This window comes from Engraulis encrasicolus, chromosome 1, assembly GCF_034702125.1.
Source record: "Engraulis encrasicolus isolate BLACKSEA-1 chromosome 1, IST_EnEncr_1.0, whole genome shotgun sequence".
Classification (NCBI taxonomy): domain Eukaryota; kingdom Metazoa; phylum Chordata; class Actinopteri; order Clupeiformes; family Engraulidae; genus Engraulis; species Engraulis encrasicolus.
The window spans coordinates 54,528,046-54,540,545 of record NC_085857.1 but is presented as its reverse complement, the minus strand read 5'-3'; the positions used below and the strand labels follow the sequence as shown (position 1 = coordinate 54,540,545).

The 12,500-nt window shown below is 43.6% G+C and overlaps 2 protein-coding genes across 2 annotated transcripts in view; one reads left to right on the top strand and one right to left on the bottom strand.

Moving 5' to 3' along the window:
- The window catches only part of LOC134458421 (uncharacterized), a 30,335-nt gene extending 24,696 nt beyond the window's left edge, over positions 1-5,639 (top strand). The window contains exons 19-20 of the mRNA XM_063210731.1: positions 3,460-3,617; positions 4,424-5,639. Coding sequence (XP_063066801.1) covers positions 3,460-3,617; positions 4,424-4,989 — 724 coding nt within the window. The 3' untranslated portion in view covers positions 4,990-5,639. The remainder of the gene's footprint in view (positions 1-3,459; positions 3,618-4,423) is intronic.
- On the bottom strand, positions 5,426-8,746 carry dand5 (DAN domain family, member 5). The gene is made up of 3 exons (XM_063210720.1): positions 8,342-8,746; positions 7,560-7,812; positions 5,426-5,457 (listed from the first exon to the last, which is right to left on the bottom strand). Exons 1-3 carry the CDS (start codon positions 8,744-8,746, stop codon positions 5,426-5,428), a joined length of 690 nt encoding a protein of 229 aa, XP_063066790.1.
- Positions 8,747-12,500: the final 3,754 nt, after the last annotated feature.

Below are 12,500 nucleotides of genomic sequence, written 5' to 3'. Positions count from 1 at the left end.
AGCACTGGGAAATGGCAGCTGGAGCTTCCCAACTTCCGTAGGTAGTGTAGGTACTTTCAGGCAATGCAAGTCAATGGAGAACACGCCCACCCCTGTCAAGAAATTAACTAAAACTGTGTAAATATGAAGTAACACTTTAATCAAAGACCAGATTTGAAATGTCAGGCTAAATATCTACTTAAATCATATGAGTCGATAAAATACATTTAAAAATCAAATAATATCTTTTATGAACAAAGTTAGCAACACACTTCAACTATTGTCCTTGTATAGTGTGTTGATGGACATTTTCACATGATTAAGCCATTTTTGACAGAGGTGAGCCTCGTTCTCCGTTAATTTCAATTTCTCTGATCTACCTACAGATAATGGCCGCTACAGATTGCCGTAAAAAGGGGGGCGGGGTCCTCTCTAGTGTTATTTTCTACCTCTATGGGTGTTATGTATGGGTTGTGATGGGGATAACATACTAACAATTTCTGGTTCCGAGAACGTCCCTGGAACAAAATCCCCATTTAGTTCCCTCACCGCTCTCCCGTCGTCCCTTTTTCTTGTGCATGTCATGTTTGTTCCCTCACCGTTCCCATAAGGTTAACCTGGTTGGTTACCTATTTGGTTCCCTAGATGTGCACATGATGTTCCCCCAACCTTGTTTATTATGTGTTGGTTCCCACAAGGCTGTCTAGTATCCTTCATATTTGGTTCACAATGTTCTTTGTCTTTATAGTTTTTGCATTACAGGGGTATTAATGTGCTAATATGGTATTAAGGAGTTATTGAAGGGGACTAGAGGGTAATTCCTAAGGATTATTGGCAATATTCATAGGTTATTTATGTGCTACTATGGACATTTAATAAAGGATTGTGTGAGGTGATTGATTATGGGGATTTGTTCACGGGTATTTTTAGTTTTAAGCACCATCTATGGGCACAAAGTAGGCACTGTTGGTTAACTGTTGGTTATTTTCAGACTTTAAAGGGCTCTGCATACTTCACGTGCGCATTTTGTCGCGTGTGGCGCGAGAACCATTAATGACGTCATCACTTGCGACAGACTATTCATACTTCAGAAGGCTTTCGCTCGCATTGTCGGAAGTGCCCTCTGCTGTTCATGAGAGAAACGGCAGCGTGAGTATTACGGATGTATAAAATAGAAAGCCAAACACGGCTGCTGTAGGGCTACTGAACGTCTGACTTGTGACTTACCACATTGAAACATATTTTTTTTGTTGTAGCCTACATTGCCAGATCATTCCAAGACCATGTGAGAGCATTGTTCTGGCGGCAGAATTTTTAAATATATCGCCGAACACAACGTGCTTCTGAACAAAGTAAACAATTGTTTCACTGAACAACATTTAAGAGAGAAGATAAAATAACTCTCTATGACATTTTATTATCCTCAAAATGGTGCAGGATCCATTCTGTAGTAGCCTACAGTAGTTGTAGCCTCTCTTCGCAACTCCTGCTTTGTTTGCCTACCTGCATGGTCGCTGGTGGCGCACGACATGTTACAAAAAATGTGGGGTGCACGACGTCGCGACACGGCAGCTCGCGCCACGGCGTGTGACGTCATTTTGGGTCACGTGATGGCGCGAGTGAGGTCGCGAGTGAGGTCGCGAGTGAAGTATGAAGGAGACTAAAGCGGCGTACACACACAAAGCTAGCATTTCGCTTGCTCGTCTACTCGCCACTCTTTCATGGAACGTTCGCTGATAGTTCCCGCGGCTTTAACTGCCAATGGACAGCCGAGAAGTACCGAACTCTGCACTCCAATTGGTTACTCGCTTACTCGCCTCGCTCGGAGATAAAATATTTTCAACTCGGGATCCGCCCACATCGCATCGCTTGTACAGTACTCGCCTACTCACCTGCGAGTCTCGCTGGGACACATTGACATTCTATTGAGTTCATTCGCTGAGCGAGTAACTTGCAGCGACGTGTGTGTACGGCCCTTTAAGGGCTCTGCATACTTCACGTGCGCACTTTGTCGCGAGTGGCGCGAGAACCATTAATGACGTCATCACTTGCGACAGACTATTCATACTTCAAAAGCGCCTTGCTCGCATTGTCGGAAGTGCCCTCTGCTGTTCATGAGAGAAACGGCAGTATTTTTCGCAACTCGCAGCGTGAGTTCTACTGATGTATAAAATAGAAAGCCAAACACGGCTGCTGTAGGGCTACTGAACGTCTGACTTGTGACTTACCACATTGAAACATATTTTTTTTGTTGTAGCCTACATTGCCAGATAATTCCAAGACCATGTGAGAGCATTGTTCTGGCGGCAGAATTTATAAATAGATCGCCGAACACAACGTGCTTCTGAACAAAGTAAACAATTGTTTCACTGAACAACATTTAAGAGAGAAGATAAAATAACTCTCTGACATTTTATTATCCTCAAAATGATGCAGGATCCATTCTGTAGTAGCCTACAGTAGTTGTAGCCTCTCTTCGCAACTCCTGCTTTGTCTGCCTATCTGCGTGGTCGCTGGTGGCGCACGACAAGTTAGAAAAATCCTCGTGTGCACGACGTGGCGACACGCGCCGAATTTTGAGCTTACGACGGGGGGCGTGTCGAAATTTTAGGTCACGTGACGGCGCGCGCCATCGTCGTGAGTGAAGTATGAAGGAGACTAGCACCACTCACGACTAGTATGAATCCCCCTTTACACCAGTCACGCCAAGTATGAATCCCCCTTAAGTGCTCTGCATACTTCACGTGCGCAGTTTGTCGCAAGTGGCGCGAGAACCATTAATTACGTCATCACTTGCGACAGACTATTCATACTTCAAAAGCGCCTTGCTCGCATTGTCGGGAGTGCCCTCTGCTGTTCATGAGAGAAACGGCAATACAGGTCTGTGAACGGCAGTATCTTTCGCAACTCGCAGCGTGAGTTCTATGGATGTATAAAATAGAAAGCCAAACACGGCTGCTGTAGGGCTACTGAACATCTGACTTGTGACTTACCACATTGAAACATATATTTTTTGTTGTAGCCTATTGCCAGATCATTCCAAGACCATGTGAGAGCATTGTTATGGCGGCAGAATTTATAAATAGATCGCTGAACACAACGTGCTTCTGAACAAAGTAAACAATTGTTTCACTGAACAACATTTAAGAGAGAAGATAAAATAACTCTCTATGACATTTTATTATCCTTAAAATGGTGCAGGATCCATTCTGTAGTAGCCTACAGTAGTTGTAGCCTCTCTTCGCAACTCCTGCTTTGTCTGCCTACCTGCATGGTCGCTGGTGGCGCACGACATGTTACAAAAAATGTGGGGTGCACGACGTCGCGACACGGCAGCTCGCGCCACGGCGTGTGACGTCATTTTGGGTCACGTGAGGTCGCGAGTGAGGTCGCGAGTGAAGTATGAAGGAGACTTACACCAGTCACGCCAAGTATGAATCCCCTTTAACAGTAAACTCTTGAATCTTGAATGTGACTCAGGAAGGGGTGGGGCCAGGACTGCCTTTTGGGCTACAACGACCAATCCTGGTGCCTGTTCTACTCACATGACCGCTGCTCCGCCTGGCATGGGAGGGGCCAGACTATCATATCCCACAGCCTGGTGCCACTCACCCAACCACCACCTCCAACCATCTCAGGTCAGAACCATGAACACAGTAAAGAAATGGGGTGTCAATATTTCAGAATAAACTGATCAGGGACTGGGGTTGCATCTCAGACATCTGGCTATGAACTCCCTTCCCATCTGCAAGTTTTGTCACGGCCTTGCCATGTTGTGTAATAATGTACACTGCATTGTCCCTGCCGAATAAACTACAAATAAATAAAATGAAAAAATATATAAATTGAGATATAATATTTACAACACTGTGGAGAGTCAAATTAGCCTTTTTCACCTATGTCAGGCAAGCTCTATTTTTAAAGCAAAAAATCCATTTCTAGTATTTTTTCCATAAAAAAACACTGGGATGTTAAGTCCATGTCTATGCCACCATATGGTGTCTTCTTCTGTCTTCAAACGCATCGAATCGAAGATTCTTGTATCTTGTTTGTAAATGAGATATTAATATATCTCTTAATAACTCTTTAAAAGTATATTAACAGCGCCACTTTTTTAAACTGTGTAGCTCCACACTACCAGCAATTTAGCAGTTAGTAAAGACTCTCCTCTTTCGTGATTATCTGTTGCGCTGCCCTAGTCCCAGGCCAGACTCTTGACATGATGTGTATGTGTGTGTTCTCTACTTTACTTTTAAAAAACCTACTTCGCACCTGCACTTGTTGTTCTGTAGCTATGATTTTCTGTGCACTTCGTATCTGCTAGTGATGCTGGCTATGATTATGTCCACGATAAGATTGAAGTCACTTTGGTTAAAAAGTGTCTGCCAAATGCAATGTAATGTAATGTAATATTAACACTGGTTCTTTTTTTCACACTGTCTAGCACCAGCTTCAACTATGCAGCGTCCACCACAACCCCCACCAGAACCAAGACCAGCACCAGAGCCCAAACCCAGCCCCAGCAGGAGACGGAGCTTCAAACCGAGCCTTCGAGTCCCATCAACCGCCCAGCCGACCAGATCGCCCGACCCAAGCCAGGGCAAGAGGCAGCAGCAGGCCCTGATGCCACACCGCCATGCACGGCTACGGACTGCTGCCCAAACTCAGATACAGCCCCACATAAACGGGCACCAGAACCAACAACACCAAGCACGGGCGACCACCCAGCAACAGCACCCAGGAGGACCCAGTCTGAATGGGCATCAGAGCCAGATCCAGTTCCAGGACCAAGGGGGTGCGCTGCGTGTGGGTGTGTACGTGGACAGTGAGGCTGGGTGTCTGGCCTTCTACAGCGTCCACTGGGACTCGGTGGTGAGGTTGCACACGTTCCATGCCGAGTTTAGTGAACCCCTGTACGCCGCTGCTAGGGTGCGGGAGCCCCACGCAACACTGACGCTCAACCCCTCTATGCCATCTTCAGGTAGAGAAGAGTACAGTACAGTAGAGTAAAATAAGTAGAGCTGAGTACACTAGAGCAGTGGTTCTTAACCTTTTTTTCTTGAAGCACCCCCTAACCTGTGCCCAAAACAAGCCGCGCACCCCCAACCCAAATGTCTACACGTGTATATGCACTAAAAAAAATGTGAATAATTGTGAATAATTGCATTGATCAATACCTTAATGACTTTACAGTAGGACCAAACATGCTTTAATTTGGTCTTGATTTGGCCTAATTATAATGTTTGGAAGCAGTATTTTAGTCAGAACCCCTACAAAAACAAAATTCTGCGCACCCCCTGAAATCTCTGGCGCACCCCCAGGGGGTGCCCGCACCCCAGGTTAAGAACCACTGCACTAGAGTAGAGTACACTGGATTACAGTAGAACAGAGTTGAATTACTTTCCACATCGGAAGATGCTCCGGTGACTTTTCTCCCCACTTGAGCTTAGTCCTCTCCCGTGACGCTCCAGGGCCAGGCTATAAGGTGCAGAAGCACAGAGAATACCTTACTCTTCTATGTGCGCTCAGGACTCTGTAACCGCTCCATGCCATCCTGAGGGGGGTTAAAGAGCAGCCCTGTCAGCCTGTCAAGAGATGGACATTAGACTACATCGCTATAAGATTGTATTTCCATTTGTAAATGTGATATTAATATGCTGTCCCTGTAAATAAATATACTTTATGACTTAATGTTTTTTACTGAACGTCCCAGGAAGCATTGGCTGGCCAAGGCAAGGAGAGAGAGAGACCCAGACCCAGACCGAGTATGTATTTATTACTAAATGTATTTGGTAACCTTATGCAAATTTAATAGGACATGACAATCCACCTATATGTATATGATGCATTTTTATGGTTTTATTAACATACACATAAATAAATGCAAGTCAACAAAAGTACCAAAAAAGGACCTAATGTAGGCCCAGCCATTGAGGTAAGTCATGATGGAGAATGGGACAACAGAAGTTAATATAAGTCAACAATCACGACACAGCCTGAAGAAGAAATACAAACAAGTGAAAAATATGGTGTGCAAAACTACTGTATGAAACAACCAAGGAGGTAGTATAAGAACTGGAGAGACTGAACAAGTCCCGCCTCCAGTCATTTCAATGGGAAATGCTAGGCTAGTGAATTCAGCCAAAATTGAACGTTTTTTTCAGCTTCCAAATTGGAGGTATTTCCGCCAACACTTTACTCAGCCAATTACGTGCCACGTTAATGACTGACTTACAAAGACGGGCATTGGATGCATGGAGGTGCCCAACCACAGACCTGTAAATTTGTGTACCCACCAATCATCATGAACGAAGTGAATGTCGGAAGTGCGAAAATGGTGACTTGCTAATCGGCGAAGCTAACCAGCCAAATCCTGCCCCCCTGGAAACAACCAAGCAATTAAGCAACCCACATAAAACTCATGTGAAAGACATACAGAAAAGGGGTAACTTTAACATAAAGCAAAGGCAGACCACATACAGAACACATTTGTAGTAACAAATCTGCCTAAGTAAGTATTGTATCATGGTGCCATCATGGGGTTCAAAGTTAACGTGAAAGTGCACTGGCCATCGAGCTGGGCCTGGTCAAACATCATAGCAGTCTATTGCAAAGAGGGACAATACCTCCATTGTCAACATAGACGACCATGAACAAAACAACAACAATAACAACAAATATACATCAGAGCAGTCTGGTTCAGGGAGGGATGCCTCCATAGTCAAAATAAGCTGATCATAAACAACATACAATAACAAACAAGAACAAACATGTTTTCTATTAGGCCTACTGTCCTGGAAATCACTTTCCACTGTCATAAGAGTGTCACAAAGGATAACGACAACAACAACAAACATTCACTAACAGTTATTTTCACAAAAAATATTTTGTTTTCTCTTGTCCATGCATAACCAACATTACAAGTCCTTCTATTACAGTGCATATATCATGTAAGTTTAGGTATTTCAAATGTAGGCCTACTGCCTTTTCTGAACATGGGGCCTACACTACAGAACTGGTTCAGGAGTAAACTAGCTAAACCCATTGACGCCTAAGGCACCTGCAAAAAAGGGTGCTGAATGCCTGAGCACTTTTTAGGAAAAGCTGCCCTCAGTCTATAAAAACCTAAATATCTCAGCTGCTGAAGCACATAAAAATATGCACTAAGTTGCATTTAAACGCTACGACCCTCATCTTTCATTAGAATGTGTTCATTCATCTCAAATCAAACAGAGATTTTTAAGAAAGTTGTCTCAAATCTCAAGAGCCTGAATGTTGCGTAATGCAGCTCCAGGTGCCAGGGCTAAGGTTGCACAACATAACATCAGGTATCAATGGGTTACGGTAAGTTAAGAGGTAAATCATCTATTAGAAGAGTCAGGAATCATCCACATTGGGACTATTCTATTAGATGATTTACCTCTTAACTAAACCTGGTTTACTCCTGAACCAGCTATGTAGTATAGGCTCTAGACCCAAAAATCAGACTTCTTCCATGGCCTTGAAGATGTGCAGTCACATTGTAACTGGATATTACAAGTGTGCCCTAGCAGTGGATCCATCTGCCTTCATCTCCTCACGTGCCCCAGCTGACGTCTCACACTTGCACTCTTCCACCACCATCACGCGCTTCTGTCGCACCTCGCGCCCACAGCGCAGAGGGATTGTCATCACGCGCGACTTGGACGGGGCACAGCGCGAGCACTGGCGGGCACGGCCGGACACAGAGTCGTCGTGGTCGTCCATGGCGGAGGGCACGAAGAGGGAGCTGCACTGGCCAAAACACAGCCTGTTGGGCACCGACACGGTCTCACAGCCGGCCGCCGTCACTTGCTGGGGAGAAGAAATACAACCAAAATGATTTTGTTTCAATTTATTTCAAAGTCTCAATCAGAGAGACATAAAGCATAGGTAATACATTTTTTGCCAATCTCCATTTCTGCCAAAACAAATGCCCGTTGTGTATTGCTTATTGTTGTAACATGTTTCATTAGCTGAAGATTGCTAGCAATGCAAAATTTTAAATGTCAAAAGTCATGGAACCAAACGTTTATTCCGAATGCAAGAAAAAAAAGAAGCATGGAACCAATCCTGTCTGCATATTTTTTTAAAAAATTAGGCCATTTGACTGCACTGCACTGATAATAGCTTCATCTCGCCGGCCGGATATAGGCTAATTGATGGAGGGCCAGGCTGTGGCCCCGGGCTGCTAATTGCCTACCCCTGCAAGAGAATTGTGGAGAGAGAGAGAGAGAGAGAGAGAGAGAGAGAGAGAGAGAGAGAGAGAGAGAGAGAGAGAGAGAGAGAGAGAGAGAGAGAGAGAGAGAGACACACACACTCACACACACACAGATGCCTATACCTGAGTGAATGGTATAGTGGTGCAGCTCTGTTTGCCCATCTCTTTGGCGTTGATGGGGAGGAGGGCCACCGACTCCTTGCTCTCGTGCTTGCCCTTGGCCATCACGCGCTGCCACATGCTCATCCCCTGCTTCCTCTTCGCCTCCAGCGCGTGCTGGCTGTCACGGATGCGAGCTGCTGCCGCCGGTGGAATGGACATCTTGCTAGAACGAGATGGGCCCGCGTGACCGAGGGCCAAGAAATCCGGTAATGCCCCGCGAGGAGATGGCGATGGTACGCGCCTCGCCGATGGAAAGCCACCGGGGAACATTCCTGCACCTGCCGCGGCGTGCCTAAAGAAGTGCGGCCCGACACTGACCACTCTTACGGATCCCCTCATGGGTTCGTCTGCTGCTCCCGCACCCATACCGGATGCCTCAAACGGTAACCCTCTGCTGCTGTGCGCGCTCCGAAGCGCGGCGCGAGGCAAAGCATGCGCCAATTGTTGGGCACATAGCGTAAACAAAACGATGCAGCTTCTTACGCACATGGTCACAGGGGAATGGACTCTCCACATTAGCAGCTAAACAAAATGTGAAAATGGAACTGAATAAAAACAATACGTTAGGCCTACTCTCGTCTGGTTCAAGGTTCCAATAGGCCTAGGTAAATGGACTCTCCAAATTAACAGCCGAACAAAATGTGAAAAAGGGACTGAATAAAAGCAATAGGCTACTTTCCTCTCTTCTGTGGTCCAAGGTTCCAACAGGTAACCTTGCTGTCACTGGTGAGGTTCGGTCAGAGCAAAGCATTTATAGCGAAGCGTGACGGCGGCAGTAGGGTGACTCCATATTCCCACCGTTAGGACCACTTCGCTTCACACCTGCGTGATACGCAGCGGCTGGGAAACAGTGACGTTTGAGCTTTTATTTCTGTATTCATGGCAGGTGTGTGTCAACATCTCTTCACAGACTTTGTACACATTTTCACGGTGGGAAACTTGGCGGAGACGTTTCGGGCGGTTTATGTTGGCCTATTGATGGAAATTAAAGTGTCTGTCTACATCAGAGGTGAGGAACCTTTTTCATTCGAAGGGCCACTTCAAACTTTATAAAGTCCTCTGAGGACCATACAATAAACCCAAACCAAGATTTCCCCTTGCACTTTAGGTCTATATTAAAGGTAAGCCACACTTACAACAGACCCCACATTCAACCTTATGTGGGACTATTGCAAATGTAATTTCTGAGGTGCTTTACAAAACATGTCACATTTCATGTGAAACAGCACAACAGTGCAATTATATAGGGGTGGATAAGATGGCCTCATAATAAGGTGAAATGGCCAAAAACAAAGAATTAATTAAAAAAGACACATGTAGCTGTGGGCTTAACTTTGAGTCATTGCACTGAAAACAGAATTCAAATAGGTCCTAATCAAGTCAAGTAGGCTATTATTTGTCCTAGCCCCATATATGTATGCCTGGAGGTGCCGGGGGCTAAGTTCATGAATGTGGGTCTCACTCACACACACTTATAAAAACCTGTAAGATATAAAAATTAAAAATATACCTGGAGGTGCAGGGGAAGTTCATGAATGTATGTCATAAATTATGTCAATGCACCATACCAGCGTCTTCAGCATTCTCACCATTCAAGTTCACTTCAAAAGGTCAACTGTTGGATGTCGATGTGTTTTAACAACACTTTGGTGTCCTGTTAACCATGGTATATTGGTGGCAGGTATTTGTAATGAGCTGAATTGATGAGGTTGTAAAATCATTAACCCTGTGAAACCTGAACCATGAAAGCAATGAGAGAAAATTCTATTTTTTTGGAATTTGCTTCAATATTGGTCCCTTATAAGAAATGTAAAAAAAAAAAATCTAAATTTTGTTAAGGTCACTGAGATATTTGATGCATCATATATGATGCATCAGGCTTTAAAGGGAATGAAAATTCCAATTTCATGACCATTGAAAAATGACTTTTAATGCATTTGCATCTTTTTTTTAATTTAAAAAAGTTGTCAGACAATTTAATTTGAGGATTATCTTTAAATATTTAGTGAGATCCTGCCATTTTTTTAAGCCTATCCTTGTTTTAGCAGGACCATATTTTACATTTCCCACAGCCTGGTTAGGTAATTTTTTAAAATCTATGTAAAAACATAGCTGATCGAATGCTCAACAACCTATTTATGAGTGTAATATAGATCATTATTCATTTTTGATGTGGAATTTGAATATATGGGTCCATTACTACAATTGGACCATTTTCTCCATTCACTTCAATGCATTTTTTACGAGATCATAATTTCAACATTTTGCATTACATTTTCAAAATTGCAAGTAAAACGTGTTTCTTAAGGCAATATCTTTGTCTTGAAGTAAAACAACTTGTGTGTTTTGTTAAACGATCGTCGTGGTATGCTTTGTAAGTTTCCCTATGGAGCAAATGCATTGATGGCTGACTTCCTGCCACCGCCGGATGGTGCTTATATGTCTCATCAGTTTTAGCACGATCTCTCTGCAACACGGTGTAAAAATATAAACTCTTCCTTGCTTAATTGCACAAAGCAAGTGTTCAAATTAAAGGATGTAGAGTTATATTTCGGAAATTTGTACACAAACCTTATGCAATTTGACGAAATCTCAGCGTCGGTCAGGGAAACCGCTTCTACCCCATTTTCCTGTTTTTCGCCGAGCTGTGGTCAACTTGTTGTCGACCGCTGCTCTCTTGTGGCGGTTTCCGCGTACTGCAGGACGTTTGGAAATGACACGCAGGATGTTTTTCAGATCGATTTTTTTTGTGTCAGCGTGGAGAGGGCTTTGAATTTGATGAGACATATATGATGCATCCGGCGCGATAGGGTTAAGCTTCAGGTCTAGACCAGGGGTTCCAACATTGTTGTTGTCCCTACAATATACTGTAGGTTTATCTGTGCATACTATCAGTCCCATCCGTTATTCATTTTGTTGCTATAATGTTCATTTTTTTTATTATTATTAATTATAATCATTATTTTAATTCAATTCGTGCCCAGGGATTAAGATGAAAATTAGCCTTGTGGTGATAATCTGGCTCAATTGTATATCTTGTGCACTGTCCCTGTCGTATAATAAAGAAGAAAAGAAGAGAAAGAAACACTTTGCAACTTGGGGCCCACTTGAACTTTTTATAAATGTTTGGGGCACACCTTTGGCCCAATAAACAATACAACACAAATGAACAATAAACAGCAACACAGCAATATATATTATTTAGATTTAAAAAGGAAACACATTTCAGGACCCACATGGCATACCTTTGCAGCCCAGCATTGGGCCCCAGCCCACAGTTTGAGAACCATTGGTCTAGACCACAGACTTCTATTATAACACGTCAGTGGTCTAGACTGTAGACTATTAGCCCTTTACCTGCTCCCGAGTGTGTTGGTCTATGATGACTTTACGACAAGAGACAATTCCCACGTTACCTGAGCTGCCAGCCATCAATGAAGTGAAACCCATTAAGCTTGTCTAGCGGTCGTTAAAACCAGACTATGGCTTTCCCACACTCTTGTCTAGACGTTAACTCTTTACTGCCATCCAACCACTTCAGTTTTGTAGAATTAAGTCATCACAAATGTGTTTTAGATGACTTCTCTCTCAGAACACTCTGGACCGTTTGGTATATTGTAAAAGGCCTACATTCTGTGTCTGTGCAAATAGTTCGAGGTGTACTTCTTAATAGAGGTTTAACACTCCTTAATTGTGAACCATTGTCACTAATAACAAGTGTACTTTAGATAACATTAGGATGCATCAAACGCCCCAACGTCTGAAAATCCTGCTCCTTTGGATTAACATAAAGCCCGTGTAAAATCTTAGCAAATTTGGTTAAGGTTAAAGGGTGGCACAATATGCTTGAAATTTTGAATGGCAGTGGATGGGCTATTTTAGCAAAATCCTTGAAAAGTGTGTTTTTACACTATTTCACTCTTCAGGCCCAATTTGCAAATCTTTTAGCCATGTTCGAACACCTATGTATCCATTATTTAGCCATTTTTGGGGGTTTTGATGTCCTGGGGAAGTGGAAAGGCAACTGGAGCATTCTTCCAAATGACTGTCCTTACTGTTTTTGATCAAAACAGTCTCAAAATACACTTTGCACAGATTTAGCTAAAATGCCCATTCACTA